Raw genomic sequence first — 24,039 nt, forward strand, 5'->3', positions numbered from 1 at the left:
TCTATTTAGAAAGAAAAAGTTCACTGCACTGAACCTCCTACCTTATTAACCAATTGCCCCTTTAACTCTTACCCATAACCCTGAAAATAACAAAAAGCCTAAGAAAAAAAACAAAAAGAGAGAGAAGATAAAGAATATAAGGCAACTGGCTCTGATTCTTATTTATGACGCCTAAGATTACCTTAATTTCCCGTGGAAGTGTGAGCCACCGAACTCCAGGGAGATTGTCTAAAAGTACTGCACTGGAAACATCATATTGTTGTGTACTGGGACAGGCACTGGAATGCAGTTTAGCAGGCTGAAGTGCTCTTTGAAAGAACAAGCTGAAAAAATGATCCAAACGAGGAACATTCTCAACCTGGCAAAAGGCACTGAAAAAACAAGAGCTGTAAAGTTAGAACAACATACAGAAATGGTAGTCATTGCTTGTACGCTCCTAAGGTGACTGGATCTTTCCTAACTACATAGGTTCTCTTCCTTACTTCTCCTCCCTTAATAAGAATTACTGCTATGTTACTGATGGAGTGTGTTAAGAAATTCACCCTGTCAATATTTTTTACCCTAAAGCCTATTCTCAAATACATAGGGCAGGGCTTCCCTGGTGGCGCAGTGGTTGAGAGTCTGCCTGCTAATGTAGGGGACATGGGTTCGAGCCCTGGTCTGGGAAGATCCCACATGCCACGGAGCAACTAGGCCCGTGAGCCACAACTACTGAGCCTGCGCGTCTGGAGCCTGTGCTCCGCAACAAGAGAGGCCGCGATAGTGAGAGGCCTGCGCACCGCGATGAAGAGTGGCCCCTGCTCGCCGCAACTAGAGAAAGCCCTCGCACAGAAACGAAGACCCAACACAGCCAAAAATAAATAAATAAATAAATTAATTAAAAAAAAAATACATAGGGCAGATGGTACTATGGGAAAACCACAGGGCTAACACAAGTGGTATATCTATAACAGAATGGGCTGAAGTTCCCTTTTTGCAAAAAAATGTAACTCGCTTTTACCTCTGACTATCTCTCAACCATTTACAACTCCCAGTATCTTTCCGGCAACACAGGATAACAAAGAGATTTTGAGCTGTGTAATAGAACAGATCTGACTTTGAATCTTATCACTGCTTTTACTAGGTAGATCTCTCGCAGGGAAATCATTTAACCTTTCTCTGAACTTTGGTCCCAACTCTGTAAAAATGGGGATAATACAATCTAACTCTCATGCAAAGTACCAGTACATAGTAAGTACTTATTATGCTTATTACTTACTGGTATACAGTAAACACATAATTAGCCTATTTCCTCCCCTCTTCAGTAATGAAGGCATAACTATTTAAAAACTCTTCAAAAAAAAGACAACTTGGTTTTGGCCATGTAAAAGTAGCATATAGCATTACGTACAACATTCACTGGTATAAACTACTGGATAACACAATAACTGGTATATATACCATTAATATATCAGAATAATATTCACTGATTCATTCAACTAATTACTTGAGTGCCTACTATGTTTCAGGAACTATTCTCATTGATGGAAGTACAGCAGTAAAAATATCAAGACAAAAGACAAGGTCTCTGCTCCCATGGAGCTCACATTCTACTGGAGAATGACAACAAATGAACAAAAAGTAAAAACATGAACTTGTACAAAGGACTAAGCAGAGAACAGGACCATCTGAATGGGTGAGGTGACTGGTTGGCTATTTTAGATCAAATGGTTAGGGAAGGGTCTCTTGAGAACGGGGCATTTAAGCTGAGATCCCGATGTCAAGAAGGTCTAATGAGAGGGAAGAGTGCAAAAGCCCAGGGTGGGAACAAGTTTGGCCAGGGTGCCTGCAGAACAATACAGAGGGGCAGCGTGGATTGAGATCTGAAATCAGAAAGGTATGTGGGAGCCAGATAATAATGTAGAAAGATCACTGTAACTTTGGAAATTAAAGAGGCAGGAATGGAGGCAAGGAAATCAGGAAGTTACTGTAGTAGTGAGAGATGGCGGTGGACAGGGTAATAGTGAAGATGGGGAGAAATGGATGGATTTGAGATGTGTTTTGGAGACAGACTGGTTAGGATTTGCTGATGGATTGGCTGGGAATGATGAAGGACACTTATATCTTTAATTTGATCACAACACTAAACTTTATTAATGTATAATCAGTTTTCTGTGGCTCCCAGGGAACTAACCAGCTCACAACTTGTAAAAGATAATTTAAGTTTTTGGACATTTTAGTCTTTTCATAATTTTTCACAATGGCCTTTAATATCTTTCATAATCAGAAAAAAACCTTGTGATTAAACAAAATATTGCAAAATGACTATTAACAATATCTTGGATCCATACTGCTTCTTGGTTTTAAGAACTCAGTGGATCATTACATTTATTATCTTAGTTTGCCTTTCAAATTCCCACCTAGGCAAGAAGAAGCTACTTAAATTTGCTGTCAACTTGGAGGTACTTCCCAATCAATGGAAGCTAAATTTCAAAATGAAATTCAGAGAAATTAAGAGTCCCTCTGCCCCCAACCTACTCCACTGGAATTTGCAGAACAACTCCAATTGCTTTATCTTCATATACAGAATTCATTACAGGAATTTAATCTTTGATTATCTCTAGTCTTATGAAAATAGAAAGCTTCAATTAGGGCAAAACATAGCAAGGTTTGCTCATCTAGTATAAATTTAAGGAGGTAGTTTATAACCACCTTAAGAGTTTATACTCTTCATTGGTTAAAATCTTTCTTATTAGTAAAAGGTAAAAGCACTGTATATGGCTGCCCAGTCTTTTGTAGTTCACACATTTGGAAAATGCTAATAAGTAATTGGGTTTGAGAGGGAGGTGTCTGTATTTTCCTGGAGGAAAATATTGCAAATTAGACAATTTTCCCAGATGGCATCATCATAAAAAATTCCTTTACGCGGCTTTGACAACAGTGACAATAAAGATCCACTCTAGATAAACAGAGATCTGATACTACTATGGTTTGGAAAAATGTATAAACTCAATGTATATTGATATACTCTTAAAGCTTTGGAAGCAAAGGTATCATTTTAGCCCTCTGAAGTAGTGGGACTTAACAAACATCGGTTTTCCATCCATAATTTTACATGTTCAAATATTAAACGGTTACCCCAAATTTCCTCTTTCATATCAAGAAAGATGCATCACATACTGCAAGGTTAAAAAAGCAAGAAGCAGGGCTTCCCTGGTGGTGCAGTGGTTAAGAATCCGCCTGCCAATGCAGAGGACATGGGTTCGAGCCCTGGTCCGGGAAGATCCCACATGCTGTGGAGCAACTAAGCCCGTGAGCCACAACTACTGAGCCTGCACTCTACAGCCTGCAAGCCACAACTACTGAGCCCACGAGCCACAGCTACTGAAGCCGGCGCGCCTAGAGCCCGTGCTCTGCAACAAACAGAAGCCACCACAGTGAGAAGCCCGCGCACCACAACGAAGAGGAGCCCCCGCTCGCCGCAACTAGAGAAAGCCCATGTGCAGCAACGAAGACCCAAGGCAGCCAAAAATAAAAATAAAATAGGGCTTCCCTGGTGGCGCAGTGGTTGGGAATCTGCCTGCCAATGCAGGGGACACGGGTTTGAGCCCTGGTCCAGGAAGATCCCACATGCCGCGGAGCAGCTGGGCCCGTGAGCCACAATTACTGCGCCTGCGCGTCTGGAGCCTGTGCTCCGCAACAAGAGAGGCCGCCATAGTGAGAGGCCCGCGCACCGCGATGGAGTGGCCCCCGCTTGCCACAACTAGAGAAAGCCCTCGCACAGAAACGAAGACCCAACACAGCCATAAATAAATAAAAATAAAAATAAATTAAAGCAAAGCCTACTCTTTTAAAAAAAATAAAAAATAAAATAAAATAAATAAATTTATATTAAAAAATTTATAAAAACAAAGCAAGAAGCAGAAAAATATGTATAATATGAGCCCACATGTGTACAAAAAGAGTATGTATATTCATATTATATAAAAAATATATGGAAGAATATACACTAAATAGACAATTACCTTCTCCACCATGTCTTTTATTTATTTTAATAGCACATACATTTTTTTTACTAAAAATTTTTTAAGGAAAAAGTATCACATTTTAGGATAGTGAATTTGACAATGGTCTTATAATCAGAGGAAAACACAAAAAACTTCTTACTCTTTTCTGTATCTGTTCTGAAGAAATGCTCTTACATTTGCCCCTACAAAAATACATCAGATCAGAATATAATTGTGGTTACATCACTATTTCACAAAAGTAACATATGAGACCAAAAAAGAAAAAGCAATGGATCCAGTGAAAAACTGCCTAGAGCTGTAAAATAAAAGCCAGTCATGAAGGATGAGAAAATAATAATAATAAGAAAAAACCCAAACAACTAACTTGACAACCAAGGAACACTATTAAGTGCAAAAAAGTGATTTAGAATCATATACTTAAAACTTGAGGTTCAATTCAAAGAAGTACTTACCTATCTAAAGAACCATACATAAATTTTAAGGTTTGGGCAACATCTTCAATCATATTCCTTAGCTGAGGAAGAGGAACTCTAAAAAGAAGCAAAAATACATCTGTTCATTTATAACATAATCAATTGATTCATAATATAAAAGAAGCAGATCATCCTTACATTTTATATGTAAAGAATATGAAAAGCATGCGTGTTAATTGTGAGTATAGCTGTGTATAATGGTTGTTTCCTGCATTAGCAATTAAAGAGTTTGATGTCTAGATCTGGGGTTCTAACATGGGTCGAGTAGGCACTTTTATATCACCATCTATATGGAGATTAGTTAACCCCCTTAGGGTTCAATTTCCTTTATGTGTAAAATGGGACCATAATCACTAAGCCTTCTCAGGTTCATTCTGAGGATTAAATAAAATTAATGCATATAAAGCAGCTGGTTCAGTATCTGGGCCTATAGAAAGAAATGTTAAAATTCTTGACACTTTCCAGTAATACCCAGATCTCAACCTCTAATTCTTGTGACAAAAAGACACCCCTAAATGAAAGAGAAAGGAAAGAACGTAGGAGAAAGGAAAGAAATGAACTTAACATTTTTTCATTGAAGGCTTGTAAGAATTTTACAAAGCAGGTCTTTTATTCCCATTATACCAGTGGGTATAACTGAGGTTTAAGAAGTTAAGCAACTTCTGCAGGCACACCCAGGGAACAGAACCTGCTGGTGGGCATTCATCTCCTTAGCTCCAAGGTTACTCTCTCCACTACCTCACACTGTCTTCCTGGTTAGGTCCCCGCTATTGACTGCAGCTGTCACAGGAAGATGATCTCCCCCCATGAAAACACATGTTCCTGGAGTATCTGCTCCACCGTATCCTGGGTGGGGCAACACTTTTCTCATCGTGCTTGTAAAAGGCACAGTGGTGAAGAAAGAAAGTACAGACTGTGGCATCAAGACAGACAAGGGAAAAACAATCCCAGGGCGGCCAGAGTTCAATTACAAACCATCTGTACGATGCTGGAGATACAGAGACATATAAATTGACACTGAGGAGGTGCTAGTGCATGACCTCTCAATACTCTGTTTCCCAGTCTAAACAAAGGAGAATAATAATAACTACCTTTCACAGTCATGTGAAACAAGATGCAATGAGGAAAAGAGTTTGGTACGGGGTGGTGGCTATGAGCCGTAAAAGAGCTGGGTAAAGAGGTGGCTAGGGCTACTTCTGACTTGAAGCTCAGGATAGAGAAGGAGGAGGAACTTCGAATTCATTCTAACTAAACAAGCCAAGTTCTCTAGGATAGGGATGCCATAAGTATTTAGGGAAGACCCCGCCTCCCCACTCCCACCCCGGTAACAAAGGTTGAGAAATTGGCTAGAGCATCCCCTAACCAGCTCAACCTGGATCCAGAGCTCAGCAGTGACAGTCCTTTTTTGGCTTCAGGGTAAAACCTCTCCTGGAAACTGTCTCTAACTGCCTAACTAATCTGGCTGGTGGCATCAGAAAGTGGGGAAGCAGCCTCTGCTCAGTTGCTTAGCTGGGCCTTCCTCTCCGCTGTCTAACTGCCCACACTACCTTATCTCACCATTGTATTATCTGTGTCTTGTCTTTTGCCTTTTGGGCTACTATGAAAGTCCAAAGGCAGATGTTTCGCCCTGCCACCACACCCTAAAGTATCTTGTTCTGGATGTTCTCCGATTCTTGTTCTTTCAAAACAACTCAGTTTTTCACGATCCAACCCATTGGCATAGGGCAGTCTCCGAGCAGGGTTTTTAGACAGAAAAATGCACATTAGCTGATAAAAGAGAGCCATCATTTAACATATATAATAGCACCACTATCCCCTCATGTTAAAAGTTCAGAATCCCACATTTATGATAGATCATATCTCTTTCTGTCCAGAATTAAAGACCACTTTAAAACATAATAATTTTGATACTTTTCACTGCAGCCTCCTTTGGAATTCCTCTTTGTGGTGTTAAAACAAGTCCACAGTTGTTTGATACTCTTCCCCTTGAGTGTGGGCTGGATTTAGTAACTCACTTCTACCAAATGTATAAATGGTCAGCCCTGCTCTTACCTCCAACTATTAACATGAGACATTTTTCAAAATACTTGCAAAAATGTTAAGAAGGAGACCATGATAATATAAGACATACCATTAGAGAAGTCACTTTAAAGATAAATATTCATTTATTTGGTCAAAGGTGCTCAACGTCGAGGCAAAACACCTTTCTGCTGACCCTTAATTCTCCAAAATCACCAACAGTAAAAAACTGTAAACATGCAAAATCCAAACCACGATACTGTCAAAAGTTTGAGCAGAGGACACCCTCATCTCTCAGCCACCTCTGTACTGGCCATATCTCAGAGGAAAGAGTATTGACGGCCTCCACCCTTACTAATTGGTCTAGCTGGGCCTTCTTGGTACCTTTCTGTACTATTCATACCAAATGAACACAGGTAGCCATTACACTAGTGCAGCAAACCTTTAAACTGTAAAACTTCTTGAATTTACCTTTTGACAAAAATGTCATCATTTTAATGAAACAGACTTTGTTAGCAGTATTTTAGAAATGATTTTAAGGTAAACAAAAATCTCAACTTACTCCTCAGCAGGCAGGCCAATTAACAACAGCTTGTCAGATTCTTTCCAATAAGCTACATGAATTTGTTTCCCATTTAAAAGAAGGGATGAGCTAAGAAGAAACAGAGTCAAAATGAAATTAGAACATCTTTAAATGTCATAAAATTATAAACAGTCATTCATAAAAGATTACATATGGTATGATTTAAGAACTGCACGCTTAATCAGCAAATTTCTTGGCATATACCTAACTGCCACACAGAAAAGGCAAGGAATTGTACAACAAAAACATATTCTGAAATATAAAAACCCACAAAAAACTCTAGGTCAAACAAAAGTAGACCCATTACAGCAAAAATATGTTGAAATTCTTTTGCTAACATTAACTGACTATATACAATTTTTTTTTCAAAAGAAAGCTTCCATCCCAGTGTGTTAATTTAACAAATCTTTTCTGACTGTCTATTTATGAACATGATTTACTAAAAGAGATTACAAAGAAACAAAGATGTGGTCCCAGCTCAAAAGATGATCATTCATTATGGGACACAGATACGTAAACAAGTAACCAAAATATAAGCCAGATTTAAACATATTCTCAAGGAAATGTTTGGAGTGATGGCTATATTCATGATGGTGATAGTTTCAGGGTCTATACCAATGTCAAAAATGATCAAATTATACATTTTACATATGTGCAATTTACTGTACTTCAATTATATTTCAATGAAGTTGGAAAACAAATTAAATGTGTTCTAAAAAAGAGATACAACAATAAACTATGGAACTACACAGAACATGATTCCTTCTTATAGTGTGGGTAGGTGGTGGGAAGAAGATAAAATAAAAATATAATGTAAAATAACATTTATTGATTTGGGAAAATGTTAAATGATATATTGCCACACACAAAAAGTTACAATACAGTAGGTAGAGTATGATTCCATTTGTATAAAATAGATGGAAAATATTAAGGTTATCATTTAATTTAGCAATATTTACTGAGCACTTACTACGTGCCTGGGCCCTGGAGTTACAGAAATGAACAAGATCAGCCAAGTCCTTTGCCTCGTGGAATCTGTGGTGGTTATCTTTGAGTGGTAGACTTTGGGGTAATTTTAATTTTTTCCATTTGTTTTTATATTTTCCATGTTTTCTTAACTGATCAGATACTTCTTTTTAAAACTACTTTAAAATTAAACATAATTTAAAAAAATTAAAAAATATATATATATATTTAATGTTTTCTTTGAAATTAAAATACACCCATCAGTCTTTATCTGTTGAGTCCTAGGATATAGTGTACCTTCTATACTACAGTAGATAAGTGTGTGGGATTTTAAATATGAATTGCTAAATAGATTTTTTTAAAGGGATATTACTTCTGCCTTAATAAAGTTTTTAAAATGCATATACTTTTAGACAAATATTAGACTCCTTTATAGTCATAATTCATTTCACTATAGTTTTAAAACAGTGTATGCAACAAAAGATATGTTGCTAAGGAATCCCTGAAATAATAATTATTTTCATATTCTTTCACAAAAAAGTTTTTCTCTATATATTTACTGTTTTCCACATGTCTAATCCATATTTTAGCTAACAAGGTCTAAATATGAAGTAAAATATCTATACTTAGGAGAAAAATAAAATAAAATCCACATGGGGAAACTTAAACACATTTTCTTACTAATAAGATTAAAAATGAGTCCTGCACCTTAAAAACATTATGTTAAGTGAAAGAAGCTAGTCACAAATAACGACATATTTCAATTTCATTCTTAGGAAATGTCCAGAATAGGGAAATCTATAGAGACAGAAAGTAGATTAGTGGTTGCTTAGGGCTTGGGGTGGGGTAGGTGCATTGATAGCTAAAAGGTACAGGGTTCCTCTTTGAGATAAAAAAATGTTCTAAAACTGACTCTGGTGATGGTTTCACATATCTTCGAATATACAAAAACCATTGAATTGTACACTTTAAGTGGGTGAATTGTATGATATATGAACTATATCTCAATAAAGCAATTTAAAAAAATTTTAAAAGGCCTATCACATGCTTTTATAAATGTGAATTTATAGACTAAATGGAGCCTCGGTTACTAGTATTCTGAAATGAACTAATCTTTTCTATATACACTATACTAAAAGTCCCAGAGTTAAACATCACTTTCATTTAGAAAAACAAGGAAATTCTTCCCGTTATCTTGCAGATTCCATCTATTAAAATCCTAGACAGGACCTACTGTACAGCACAGGGAACTACACTCAATATTTTATAATTACCTATTATAGAGGGAAAAGAATCTGAAAAAGAATATATATATATGTGTGTGTGTATAACTGAATCACAATCAGGTGTGCTGTACACCTGAAACTGACACGACATTGTAAGCCAACTATATACTTCAAAAAAAATAAAATAAAATCCTAGAGGTGTCATTTTAATCAGAAAATGGGAAAAGAAAAATTAAAGCCTAGAAAATCCAATTTGATATTGTATCAATGTTAAGGAGCTCAAAGTTTGAGATAAACTGTTTTTGGTAAAGTCTAAAATTGTTGAAATATTAAGGAAGAAAAATGGTTTAAAATCTATAAATCTATTTTATGAAATAAAGCAAAAACAAAACTCAAAAACGTTGAGCCCCCTTTTCCCATAAGTTAACTATAATATTTCAAAGTCAAGACTTGATAAATCAACATGGAATGGTGGGCTTCCCTGCTGGCGCAGTGGTTAAGAATCTGCCTGCCAATGCAGGAGACATGGGTTTGAGCCCTGGTCCGGGAAGATCCCACATGCTGCGGAGCAACGAAGCCCGTGCGCCACAACTACTGAACCTATGCTCTAGAGCCCGTGAGCCACAACTACTGAGCCCACGTGCCACAACTACTGAGCCCGCACGCCTAGAGCTGGTGCTCTGCAACAAGAGAAGCCACCGCAATGAGAAGCCCGCACACCGCAACGAAGAGTGGCCCCCGCTCGCCGCAACTAGAGAAAGCCCGCGCGAAGCAACGAAGACCCAACTCAGCCAAAAAAAAAACAAAAAAAAAACAAAAAAAAAAAAACAAAAAAAAACATGGAATGGGATGTGTGGCTCTATAATTGACTTTCAAAAAGTTATTTAACACCAGTTTGCTTATCCATCACTGAGTGAACTTGCACAGATGATACTGCCTTCTGAATACTCTTCCTAAAGTGTATGTTTATTGTGTGTTTTCTATCATTGTTCTAAGAAGAGAACAAAATATTTTGAACTATATGAAAAATTCAGTATTCAGTCATCCTTACCAACCACAAAGCTATTGTCAAGCAAGTTAACAGTCAAGATAAAATCATAAAAAAGCCCAAACTCATCATAATGCTGTGTTTAAGAGAGACTGCCTTCATGAAGAAATTCTAAAGTATAGTCATTAATCCAACTTTGTTAAAGTCCAAAACATCCAGATCTACAGCTGTACTTAGAACTTACATTTTAAATAGATGATTAGTAGAAATAACCTAGGTGAGAAACAAAATATCTGCAGACATCATATCTGCCATATAAATATTTACATTATAGATACAAATATATTTGTATAATAGATACCTGTATTAGTATTTTGTTTGTCAGAATTAAGGTAAAGAACTTGAGAGAAAGAGAAAGCTAAATAAAAATCAATTATTACCTAGTAACTTGTGTCCCAGTTACATTTTCCAGCATGTCACAGAGTGTGAGAAATATCCCTCTCACGCTTTTAAGTTTCTGAGATGCATCAGATACTGGATAATGATATAGGATTTCCTGCTGTTAAATAAAAAGAAATAGAAATGTCAATTCCCCCCAAATTTTCCAACCGTTGTATTTTTCATGGCAAGTTCAGACTTCAAATTAAGAAAAAAAAAAAAAAAGATTCCTTTCAGCTTCAGTGGGAGGTTTATTCAAACATAAGGAGAGATGTATGCCTGGAATTTTAACACATTACCTAGTATTTAAAATACCACATTTGAAAATAAGTTAGAGACTGTCAAAATTAGTCATGATATATATGCTGAGTAGGATAGTGATTCGTTGGAATAATTACAACTAATTGCAAACAATGTTTCAAACATTAATGTCCCTTTACAATAAATTCAAATACTAATATTTATATTTCGTTATATAGATATTCTTATCTCCTGTGGTTACATATGCACACAGACACCAAATGTAAATTTTAGGAGTCTTTAAGATAAGCTTCACCTTTGGTGAAACCATTAAATCTTTATTTGAACACAAGACAAGACTGCAATTAAACTTACAGAGTGAGAATACAAAATTAAATTAAAGTCATGCAGATAGGAAGAAAGAAGTATTATGGTATTATAAAATCTTCTGTTTAAATTTGAAAGTGTTTGCCCACCACAAATTAATCTGTATTCAAACTTTAAAAGAGAGACATTTTAAATTACGGAAAATACTAAATCCATAAGATTATTCACAAAATGCTTAATAGTTTTCTATTTTCAAGAAGAGCATATTCCCAGGAAACACACAGTTTTTAAAAAATTTCATTTTTATAAATTTCAAAATCAAGATGTGCATTGCTAATACTTTTACATGATGGATTGAATTATTCTGTGCCTCACTTTTTTGCTATTACTTAAAGCAACATACTATTTTTCTCACAAGACAAATTAAAAGCAGGCAAAATTAAAATTTCTAGATAGAAACCATAGAGAATTCAGAGTAATTTCCAGTTATGCTACTTAATGACAATATTCATAAATATTAACATAGTCATTATTGAAAGCCCAAACTCTTAAAATACTGTATCTTTTCTTTGGTTCTCTCTCTAAAGAGCCTTCTACACTTTGCTTTGGTCTCTCTTTACAAGAAATAATTATGTGACTTGGAGTCCATGCCTTCTCAACTTTTATATTAGGATAAAATATAAATAATGACAAACTGGACACATCTGTTTTTTATACTTATTAAGCACATTCAGTATATGAAAATTGCTATGGAATTATGTGGGACAAATACAGTCTGCCTAACAATTCAAAATTTCTGTAATAGTGTAAAAATATTATAAAACATTTTATCTCTAGAAATTAACTCAAACACCAGTGAAGATCTTCTGTTATGTCTACTTAATAAATTTAAACCTTAACTGGTAAACAAACTTACTGTATTTAGCCAAATACCAAATACCACTTTAAACAAATGACCATATAGTCTTTGATTCATTTTTTTAAAAATATCCAAATCTTGTAACTTGAAGAAAACAAGCTGTTATTAAATATGTAACTCACATGAAAACAAAATGACCCTATGACATTTAATTGTAAAATAAGTAATACCAGAGTACAAAGGTCATTTGAGAAAGTCTCTATTCCAACCTCTGCTGTGACCACCCCAAAAAGCCTCACAATTCAAGACCTGGCAAGCTCTACAGTTCCTAACCAATTTAATTAGCTGTATTTTAAAGCACTCATTAGTAGCATGTATTTGCAGCAGTTTCCACTCTGTTCAGTAAGAATAAAAAGCCTCTCCTAATTACAGTGTTGATACAGGGCTGTCGACAGACAGAAACCTGTTCATTAGAGAAACATCTACACACTTTCCCATGGAAAGAAGGGCAAGGATGACAAAAGGCCTCAGCACTATCCTACTCCAAGATGACCTCGAAAGATTCAGGATGCTACCATCCCAGAAATATGTTGTGTGTTCTATTTAATACATGGTTAAATTTCTTATTGTTCTAAAGATACAAGGGACTAGTAAAACGTGCAAGAAATTAGAATTATCAACTCTAGGTCTCCATGTATTTTTCAGAACACAGAAAATTATAAAAATATGTAGAAGTAAATCCCTTCCTTTCCAGTTCAATTATTGGCTAAATTTTGACATATGAAGAAGCAACACAAAGAAATACACCCTTTGCATAAAATGGGTTTGGCATTGAGAGTATAGGCTGCAAGGATTTCAAAAGAAAAGAAATGTAAACCAGGTAAAAACTTTTTAGATCTCACTTCTGCTCAAAGCATCATGGTAAACTAGATGCTCTGAGACCCTTGTGCTGTAAAACAACCGGATTCATGGCCAAAACATACTTGCTAAACTGCTGGATATATAACAAGTAGAGAGGTTTCCAATGACATCCTCTCCATACCTTTCCAACCCCCTTCCCCAGCACTGCAAAGCAAGCTGGGGCCTCAGCTGGGAGTGGTGAGTAGTGGGTAGAAGGACAGAGGCAGGTTGTCTTGAGGGCTGATACCTACAGTGTCTTCAGTCAGGACACTGAGCATTGGCCAGTGGCTAGGTAGGTCAGCTGGGCCTAGGACCATTGCATTAAACCTAGACCCTTTAGTGAGGCTGAAGTGCTCTATGTCAGTGATAGAAGCAGAAGAAGCAAATTCTCTTTGAAGGAAGGCATTCCCCATTTAGAACCACAGGACTCCCAAAGATAAAATCAAGCAGTAAGTTTAGTCAATGATACCCAAGGAAATAACAAGGTAAGCCACAAGTCAGAGTCCCCATTAGGACTTAGAGATATTGGAATGGGAAGATATAGAATGAAGAAGAGCTACGTATGAGATGCTTAGAGAAATAAAGTATAGAATCACTAAGACAAGCAAACAACAAAAGACTACTAGGAATAGCACGGCAGATTTGCACGTAGATTAGTTAAAAACTTTTCAGGAACTTCTAAAAATAAAAATAGGACTGTTTAAGCAAATAAACAAACAAAAAAACACTATGGAGAGGTTAAAAAATAGTTTGGACATACCAGAAGCAAGAAACTGAACAAAGAAAATAAAAGAGAGATTCCTTAAAAGAAATGACCAACAGTAGACTTATTAACAGCAATTATAAGTCAGAAGACAAAGAAATACTATCTTCGAACAGATTAGAGAAAATAACTTTCTACCTACTTGGTATAAGTAATGCTATGTGTTAACTTCATCTTCTTCCTGGCCACACAGGAAGACTATATTTCTCAACTTCTTGCATTGGGAGAGACCATATAACTAGTTCTAGGCATTGGAACATGAGTAGAAGTGATGTTCCTACTTTTACGCTAGGCCTCTGAAATGTCCCATGTGATATTGCATGCTTTCTCTCTTCTCTCATTGGCCAACTAGATGGAAAAGATCCAAGAGAGGACTCTGAAGTCCTTGGGAATAATGGAACCACTGGATGAAGGGCTCAAATCATTGAGCCATTTGACCAGGAACATGTACATTGAAATGAGAAATAAATTTTTACTATGTTAAGCCACTGAGACATTAGGATTGTTTGTTATAGCAACTGGCCTATTCTCACAATGTAGAATTATAAAGCTACCTTTCAAGAAGGGGTGAAAAAGACATCATCAAATAAATAACAACAAAAAGAATTTATCACCAACAGATTTTCATTAAAAAGAGATGCCTAAAGTATATGTTTTAGGAAGAAGAAAAATGATCAAATAAGGTCAGCCTGAGATTTAAGAATAGTGAATAAAGAAAATGGTAAGCATATATATAAATTTAAAGATGACTCATCTGTACGAAATATGATGTACAAAATATGCATTTTATGATATATAATTTATACATTTTGTAATGTATAAAATATGATAATAGTAAGTAGTAGTACTAGTAGTATAATTATGCCCAACTTGTGGAATTTAAAAAAATGATAGCACTGAAATATTGATGACAATAGCATGCAGGTGAAGAGGGGAAAATTGGAGTTAAGGTGTACTAAGGGCCTTGAATTATTCTGAAAAGGGGTTAAGATAGTATTTAACTTTAGAATCTGTTAAGAGAAATATTATGATAAAATTTTTAGAGTAATCACAAGAAAATAGAAATAAGAATATACAGCAAGAATAATAATGATACAAGCAACCAAGTATAGTTTAAAAAATATCATGGAAAAAGCAATTCAAATAGAAACTTTTAAAGAAGGTAGAAGAAACAAATTCAAATATTTCAGTAATCTCCATAAACGGACTCATTGAGCTTGTCAATTTGAAGACTGCTGTGTATAAGAGACATACCAAAAACATAAGACACAGAATGACTGAGAATCATTTGGAAGACTATAAAAAGGTCCTTACTTTTTTCCTTTGCACTTTTGAGAAGACACTCACCTCTTCCTTTGATGTTTCCGAGTCGAGCTGTAGTGTGAGATACATAACGATGTGAGGAGTGTTTAGAATATTCTGCTGGGTACCTTTGACCTCTTCTCCCCATGGAAGTTTGATTAAATCACTTGTGTTTGACTGTGCCTTTTTCTGTCTTGGTTGAGTTGTTTGCTTTTTCACAGCATGTGCATTTTCGAACGTCAGTTTCACCTTTAAAAAATTAAAACGTGTTGATTTTTCAACAGGGGAAAATCATCTGTGGTTTTCACAAAGAAGGATCTGTACATGCACATTCATTCAGGTATGCACAGTATGCATAAAAATCATTCTTGAGTATGGGCTCCTTGATGGCAGGGACTGTGTATTCTATTTATATTTGTATCTCCAGGTCCTAGGACAATATCTGGCACATATTATTACAAATATTTATTAAGAATATATAATTCTCTGTATATAAGTTCATTAGTTTAAACTTAATCATTTTATTCCAAGTACTGACAACAAATACGAGAAATGCCATGGAAAAACAAAAATTAGTATGATCTGATAGCGTAATAGAGAGTAACATTACATTAAGAATGGTAATAGCACTGACTCATCTGGGGAAGGTAAAAGGAAGAGATTCAGGATTAAAAGCGACCTCATATAACCAGAATTAGCTCTCCTTTCAAGTGAGGTGATATTCAAATATTCTTCTCTTAGACACTCTTTGTGGTCCTTTAAAATAAAGGCTAAGGACAGTAAAAACTATCAACATGCCAGATCTTGAACCATGACCCTAAGAAGATTATCTATCAGTTTTGTCAAGATAGTTTTAATTTCATGGCCTGATGTCAAACAAGATTGGTAAGAGTCCAGAATGTGGCCATTTTCCAGTGGTTGAAAGGTAGCTTCCACTTCTCAATTAACTTTCCTTGAAAAAGGAGATATGTGTCTAGATACCAGCTGGCCAAAGATAACTTGCTTACTTCAAAGAAGCACCAGTGTGTATCTTGACTAAAAGAAGTTTTCACTAAATATAGTTAATTTTGTGTAGTAAGGATGTCATCACAAGCTATATAGGCACAAAATATTCCTAATGTTTAAAGTCTTATCAGAATACAGATAAGTAAGACAGGACATTCTAACTGTAACAACCTATAAAATTTTAAATTTAGACATTAAAGTGCAATGACTCCTTTAATTAGATTAAATTTTAAAAGTCAAAAAATAAATTCATGCTTGATCAAGAATAAAGAAGTCTGGTCAATATAGGATATTAAATCATCACACTGTACAACCTAAACATATATGATTTTTATTTGTCAATCATACCTCAAAAAACTGGTGGAAAAAGGAAATGTTGTCAATATTTAAAAGAAGATAAAATTGTTTGTATGCAGTAAGTTGCATTTTGAGAGGAAACATTTAAAAATTATTATCAAGACAATAATAAACAATACGTATTTTTAATTTATTAAAAGAGGTACTATTTTCAAGGCCAACTTTAACTATATGATAAATATGAATATATTACTATCACTCCTTTAAAAAATGAGCCTTACATATTTATACATTTTTACCAAAAATGTTAAGCATATTATTTTAAAAAATTCATTTATAATCCCATCAGCCCATCTAACTATTGTTAGTATTATACTGTAAAATAAATCTATTCTGATGAATAAAAGCTTTCAAATGAAAAAATATCTAGATATACTTTTTTTGGTTGGCAAAGAGTGACTATTTATGGTTGTATTCAATTTTGCTTATCTGTAGCTGTCTGGCACTTCAGAGGCACTAAGTTATCTTTGTCTACCTAAAGTGAATTTAGTTAAATAAACATATTTTCTAAAATAAGTTTCTGGGACTTCCCTGGTGGTCCAGCTGTTAAGACTTCATGCTCCCAATGCAGGGGGCCCAGGTTCAATCCCTGGTCAGGGAACTAGATCCCACATGCAGCAACTAAGAGCCTGCATGCTGAAACTGAAAGATCCCGCATATCAACCAAAGGTTCCGCATATCAACTAAAGATTCCGCATGCCACAACTAAAGATCCTGCGTGCTGCAACTAAGACCTGGCGCGGCCAGATAAATAAATAAATTTTAAAAATAAGTTTCAGATTTTATTTTATTAACAAGTAGAAAAGAGACATAAGGTCTAAATTCATCTATATATATATTCAGAGTTAAGATGAACCAGGTCATGACTAGAGAGTAGGAAGGGAGAAGTTCCTCATGAAATTTTTCTTAGGCCAAACGATCCTGTTTCTTTACAAAACATTTAATATTCCAAACAGAAAAGATCAACCTTTACTAATTTTTAATGTTTTCTGTAAACTTGATGTTGAAAAATGGGCCCTTGGTATTATTAGAACACTGTATCTAAAAAGGCTAATAGAACACTAGTATATTTTGGGGGAGAATATTAAGTAAGTTAAACAAAAACATAAAAAGTTAGAGATCCTATATGAGAACAATCAGGAGTTATCTGAGGAAAATTAATATAAGGATAAGGTGAGGAGAGTTGAAGAGACACTGTTTCCAAAATAATCTTAGAAATATGTGAAAAAGAATATTTGGTGTGAGGTTTTGACCCAAACAAGCAACATGGAAGCATTATATGGCCTGAAAGACTATGTTCTGAGGATGGCATCTGTTCTAGTGGGTAATGCTCAATATATGTAAACATAAGTAAAAATATAAACATAAGCATAAATATATTAAATCCTTGAACAAGGATCCGATGAAGTAAAAATGGCTTGGAGCTCAGGGGGTTCTTTCATTTGAGAATGAGGATTTAGGAGTGTCCAAAAGAAAATATATGGGAGTCTTTGGTGGTGTTCCTTGGGAATGTGAGAAAGCTTTAGAATTGGGGGAAATCCCGAGTGCAGACTTTGTACCAGTATAGAGGGGAGCTTTGAAGATTGTCCCCAGCACTGGGCTTTGGGGACGCCCTAGGTATATGAATGGAGTAGAGGGTGAGAAATCTGACTGTAGGAAGCAGGAGATGAGTGACATCCTAGGGGAGCAGGTGTCACAGAGGCGGGCTGCGTCGGCTGGAACGTCTGTGAGAGCTGTGCGCCCCAGTGGTCCTCAGAGAAAGAAATATGTGTCCGAAGAGAAAGAAGGGAGGGCATCTTCTCCAGCTGAGATTCTTGTGGGTGGAGAGGTCAAAAGATAGGGTATGACTCACCACGAATGACAAAAGGGAATGAGCTGGTAGACTTAAAATAAAAATTTACCAATTTTACTTTAGGCAGCAACGGCAACCTAAAATTTAAGACTGGTTTGCTATGCTTGGTGAAGAACGACACACTTGAAAACTAACTTTAATGCTACACTTGGCAAACAACAGAACTTCTTTTCTGTGGGGCAAGAACCTTTTCCCCTCAGCATGACAAAAACTCAAACAAATACACACACCACAGAACTAGCCATTAACATTCTTTAAGGAACTATTTTAGCCACCGTTCTTCTGATTTAAGTAAAGTTGGCTCCATAATGCAAAGATAACTACACTTTAACAAGACATTCTGAAAAGCTTACATGTTAAGTAGCTATAAATGTCAGGAAATCTGGTTGTCTTGATAAAATGATAAAAGGGTAAGACAGATAACCAAATTAAGAGTTAAGTGCTATTTTTAAAAAGGGGTTGATATATGTAAATATTAAGGATATTATGCGTTTTATAGGAAAAAACTTTTATTAAAAAGCATCTGATATAAGATAGTTTATAGCTTCTTATAAAAAAAGGTTTTTATAAGAGTTCATATGAAGTTCCTTACAAAGAGGGTTTTTCTGTTGGGTTTATATGAGGCTTCTTATAAAAAGGGTTTTCTGTTGTTCCTCCATGGGCATTAACTGGTGACAAGTTTCATCATCTCCTGTCTCCCTCAGAAGGTTTTCTTATTTGTGCAATTTGCCCATCCTTTCTTTCCTCGGTGCCCCCCGCCCCTCAGTTCAGGAGATGATATGTCTTACCTCAGGTCCAAGGATACGTTCTCTATAATTCACCACTTCCAAAATCTTGTTGCTTGAATTATATCCTCTCTCTACTCCCACCTCCAACCCACCCCATGTGACAAGCAATGTCTCTTCAGCCTCCGCCAAACCAACCAACCGACCCTCTCTCCCCATTAGCTACCATGCCATCCTCTTCACACATGGGACCTGGGGAGGCTGTCGGAATCTGAAGCAGCTCCAGAGCCAGACCACACTCTCACTTCTGCCCCATGGTCTGCACTGTCTCTCTCACAGCATCTTCGTTGCTCTCCATGTGTCTGATCTTTTCTCCTTTGTCTGGCAGATGCTCTGAATATTCCGTAGTCAAAACTCTGAAGGAATTGAGTCTACTTGGCTCAGCAAATTCTCTCTCCTCGATCCTCCTCTTTCGGGTGATCTCACGAGATTACTCAAGACAAAACTTGGAAGGCATCTTGGACTCTGTTCTCTCCTGCAGGAAGTACTGTCCTCTTTACTTCCCACATACTTTAAATCTAATCTACTCCTTCTCCTCCATATCCACAGCCAAGGCCTTTGCTCAGGCCCCTTCTCTTCTGAACTACTGGAAAGCTGACCACCTGGTTTCCCAACCCCCAGTCCCATCCAGAGGGATATAATCCTAAATGCAAATCTGATCACATCAGTCTTCTTCTTTAAAATATTGACACAGCTGGTTACTTCTGGGTTCTGAGAATAAAAAAACACTTACAAATACTTTTTAAAAAATTTGCCTATTTCCTAATCTTTCCACAATATATATGAGCACCACTTTTTGTGTAACAAAGAAATAATAAAAGTTAAAATATTCTACTCAAGTGTCATCTCCTTTAAGAAGCCTTTTCTCCTCTCTCTTAGGCCTAAGAAGTACTTGAAAGATGAGAGTCTAAGATGAATGTTCTGCAGGCTGATCTCCCAGAAAGGAAGTTGGTTTCCTCCAAAGTTCCAGGAAACCCGGTGATGGCCCAGGGCGTAATGCAATCAATCCCGGTCAACTGCAATGTTTGGACTCAAGTTTTCTGATCAAGCCAGGGGAGGGGATGGCATAACTGCATCATTATGTGCTTGTTGAATAAATGAGTGAACAGAGCTGTGGCAACAGGTCAAGGTCACAAAAGTCAGTAATTAGAAAAGTACTTGCACCTTTGTTCTTGCCATTTTGAATTTTTAAAACATTTTTTTAAAACCCACAACTTTTTATTCAAAAAATGTTAAACCTACGGAAAGTTGCAAGAAGTGTACGATTATGCATATATTTCTCACGCAGTTTCGGCAATTTTTAACATTTTGCCACATTTGCTTCTTCCCGCTCTTCTCGCTTGTGTGACTCCCCTCTCCTTCCATCGGCACCCTCTCTCTCTATTTAAACAAAATTTTCGCCTGAACTACCTGAGAATTATTTGCAGCTATTTTAATGCTTCATTGCTAAGTACTTCAGTCCATGTCTCCTAAGGATACAAAGCCAAATACAATTATGATACTTAAGAATTTTAATATTAAACACAATACTATTCTCTAGTAAAGGTTGTATTCAAATTTCCCCAAATATCCCAATACAGCTGTTCCTAACTGCACTACAGGATCAATAAAGGATTAGTCACTGCATTTGGTTGTCTGTTAGTTCAGTCTGTCTTAGTCTAAAACAGTTGTCCAGCCTTTTATTCTTTCATGACATTAACATTTTTGAAGAATCTAAGATAATTGTTTTGCAGAATCTTAAAACCTGGCTTTAAAAGAAATGATTTGGGCTCTTTGTGCCTCATGTAGTATATAGGCTTTGCCTCTGGATTTCATCCTGGTGTTCTGAAACTATTTATAACAGAACTTATTTAAAATTCAAACACAGAACTGTAGAGTTGGAATGGGGCTCAGAGATTTATTCTCTCAAACCCCCTCTGATTATAAATGAGGAAACTGAAACCCAGAAGAGTTTGGAAACTTGCTCAAAGCGAGGTTTAAAATAGAGATCTGCCCTCCTTCTCCTCAGCGACCTTTCTACCACATTATACTCTCTTCCAGGGCATCTTCTGTTGGATGACAAGAAGCCTTTCAGGCTATTTTTATACTCTAAGTTTAAAATGTTACTGTTGGCTATTTCCAAATTTAAATGTTAAGTCTGCTAAGGTATTCTTTATAAATCAGCATTCCTCTCCCCTTATTGCTTGCATAACGGTTTCAAATGTCATAGATACAAACTAGGTAGGACAGCTTTTTCTGAGACAAGTCCACTGCAGTTAGTTCTGGCCCAACAAGAACAAGGGGATGCAGACACAAAGATCTACCCAGGTTGTCTGTGAAATGGGAGGATTATGCTCTGGAGTCAGTTTCAGTTCTAGCTCTGAGTTATTAATTCTGCACCCTTGGACAAATCATTAACTCTCTCTCAGATTTTTTTTTCTCACGTATAAAATAGGAATACAAATTATCAGATTCTTACAGATTGTTATGGGGAACAAATGAAATTATCAAAGGGAATGCTATTAGCAAAGCACTGACACACTTGCTGGCACATACAAACACTAGTTCCCTTCCCAATTCTCAAGTTGTATATAGTCAAAATCCCCTTGAAATTGCAATAGGAAGGCAAGGCCTTCCTCTCAATAGGCTAATTCCAACTGACAACAGTTTTTCTTCCACCTTTAAAACAAATTGCCATTTCCTCATTTTGGCACAAGATCTAAGAATTGGCACTTAAGAGCCATGTTGTTAAAAAATATATATATATATATAAAATAAATATAAATATATATAAAATACATATATTTATGTGTGTGTGTGTGTATATATATGTATATATATATGTTTAAGCACAGAACCACATTTAATGCAGTTGTAAAGGCAAACCAGGCAGACAGCAGATACACTGCTATTTCATGCTTAATGAGGACATGGAAATGGTGGGTGAAATTGGTCCAAAAATATTTAAATCATTATTTCTTTTTCTTCTTTTTTCTGCCAAGTGTGCATAGCTGAATTTGCAAATGTTAATTAAATATAAGTATAATGTGACTTCACTGGAAACATAATTCTTTTTTTGAAGACAGAACAGATGTGGTTGAACTTTGGTAGTACTGACAGGACACCTGCCACTGACATAGGCAAGAAAGGAGGAGCCCTCACTCGGGGCTGATACGCAGCCAGTTTACTTGGGTGACACTGTTTCAGTCATTAAAATACTGTGATTCTTCATTACTGACTGGCAAGTAGCTGCTGTCTGGACCCCTTAAGATGCCCTAGTACCTTGGCCCACCCCTGTTCCTCCCCTCATATAGCAACTAAAGGGGATATCAGCACACCCTACTCCAGCACTATGTCCACCTGATTGCTATTATTTCAAACAGCACCCCACCTCCATCTCCATCTCTCTATCCACTCCTAGACATTGCTAGTCTCTGGCTACCATAGTTATTCTAGCACTTTCATTTTGCATTTCTGAAGAGAGCTAAATTTACAGAGCATCTGGGTGTGTGTGTGTGTGTGTGTGTGTGTGTGTTAAGAGAAGGAAGTGAACATAACAGGAGTCTTTTTTCTTAGAAAACAAGAAATTTCATAATGGGTCCTATTATTTCAGAATCTCAAATCAGATGCAGATAGGATTCTGATTTATCAGGCATTCTGTTCTTCATCCTGATCAATCTGAAAATTGCTTCATCCTCTCACTGCCTGATGGAGTCTCTAACCTGTCTAAAACATATCACCCTCCCTACCCCTCAAAAGAGAGAAAGCCAATTCCTGATAACAAGAGCAGAACATTCTTAAACAGGAGATATAGCATTTTAAAAATACATCTAATCGTGGATGGATCTAGAGACTGTCATACAGAGTGAAGTAAGTCAGAAAGAGAAAAACAAATATCGTATACTAACGCATGTATGTGGAACCTAGAAAACTGGTACAGATGAACCGGTCTGCAGGGCAGAAGTTGAGACACAGATGTAGAGAACAAACGTATGGACACCAAGGGGGGAAAACTGCGGTGGGGTGGGGATGGTGGTGTGATGAATTGGGCGATTGGGATTGACATGTATATACTGATGTGTATAAAATTGATGACTAATAAGAACCTGCTGTATAAAAAAATAAATAAAATTAAATTTAAAAAACTAAACTAAAAAAAAAATACATCTAATGACATAAAAATGTCATCTGTAATACAAAATGTCAAGGCTTAGAGAATCAAAATAACTTATTATGAAAGAGATTTATTTTTACCTACAAGGAATGAAAAATAATTCATTAAGTAGCTAACTAAAAGCTCAGGAGTAAGGCTAAACTAGATAACAAAAAAGAAAAAAAACATCTAGAGAATAGTATAGATTTTAAAATAAACAAAGCCACAATAAAAAACTTTAAAGCAATTATGATTTTACTAAGTCAGAAAATAGAAAATTCCATGACTATTTTAAATGGCTTTTCTAGGAATTGGATTTTCATCAGCAGGTGTGGTACTTATAATGGCAAGTTGGTCATTATGTATGTTTTTATTATTGTTCTTGTAGATATTTCTCTCTCTTTTTGGAACAATCTCTAAGAGCTAAAATTTTAAAAATGTCCTAGCATGTAAGTATAACTCGCCCATTATACATGACTATTTTCAGAATTTCATAAAAAGAAGATAGCACAAACACTTATGTCATGTAATTCATCATAAAACACAGAAAAAGAATGTCCACACCTGCATAGGTCCAGGAATGCAAGACAGAACTCTCTCTATGTTCTCAGAGGTCACATCTACATCGTTCACGGCAACAAGGACATCACCTGAAAACAGAATCACAATAAAAGACAGTTGTGTGAGTATCCAAAACTGAAAAAGATCTAGAATTGGAACATTAAAAAGCATCTATTCTGATCTTCAAAGTACAATGGAAAATGTGGTACAGACATTCAGGGACTTGTTCAAGGTTATAAAGCTCATTAGTGGCAGA

General features: G+C 36.1%; 1 protein-coding gene across 3 annotated transcripts in view; it reads right to left on the reverse strand.

The window, feature by feature from the left end:
* The window catches only part of INTU (inturned planar cell polarity protein), an 82,041-nt gene that overhangs the window by 23,089 nt on the left and 34,913 nt on the right, over window positions 1-24,039 (reverse strand). For all 3 annotated transcript variants that reach the window (XM_061191101.1, XM_061191100.1, XM_061191102.1), the window contains exons 3-8: window positions 23,787-23,872; window positions 15,137-15,340; window positions 10,703-10,821; window positions 7,062-7,151; window positions 4,460-4,537; window positions 182-371 (exon numbers count right to left, since the gene is read on the reverse strand). In XM_061191101.1, the coding sequence (XP_061047084.1) occupies window positions 182-371; window positions 4,460-4,537; window positions 7,062-7,151; window positions 10,703-10,821; window positions 15,137-15,340; window positions 23,787-23,872 (767 nt within the window). The remainder of the gene's footprint in view (window positions 1-181; window positions 372-4,459; window positions 4,538-7,061; window positions 7,152-10,702; window positions 10,822-15,136; window positions 15,341-23,786; window positions 23,873-24,039) is intronic.

This window comes from Eubalaena glacialis, chromosome 5, assembly GCF_028564815.1.
Source record: "Eubalaena glacialis isolate mEubGla1 chromosome 5, mEubGla1.1.hap2.+ XY, whole genome shotgun sequence".
Taxonomy (NCBI): Eukaryota; Metazoa; Chordata; class Mammalia; order Artiodactyla; family Balaenidae; genus Eubalaena; species Eubalaena glacialis.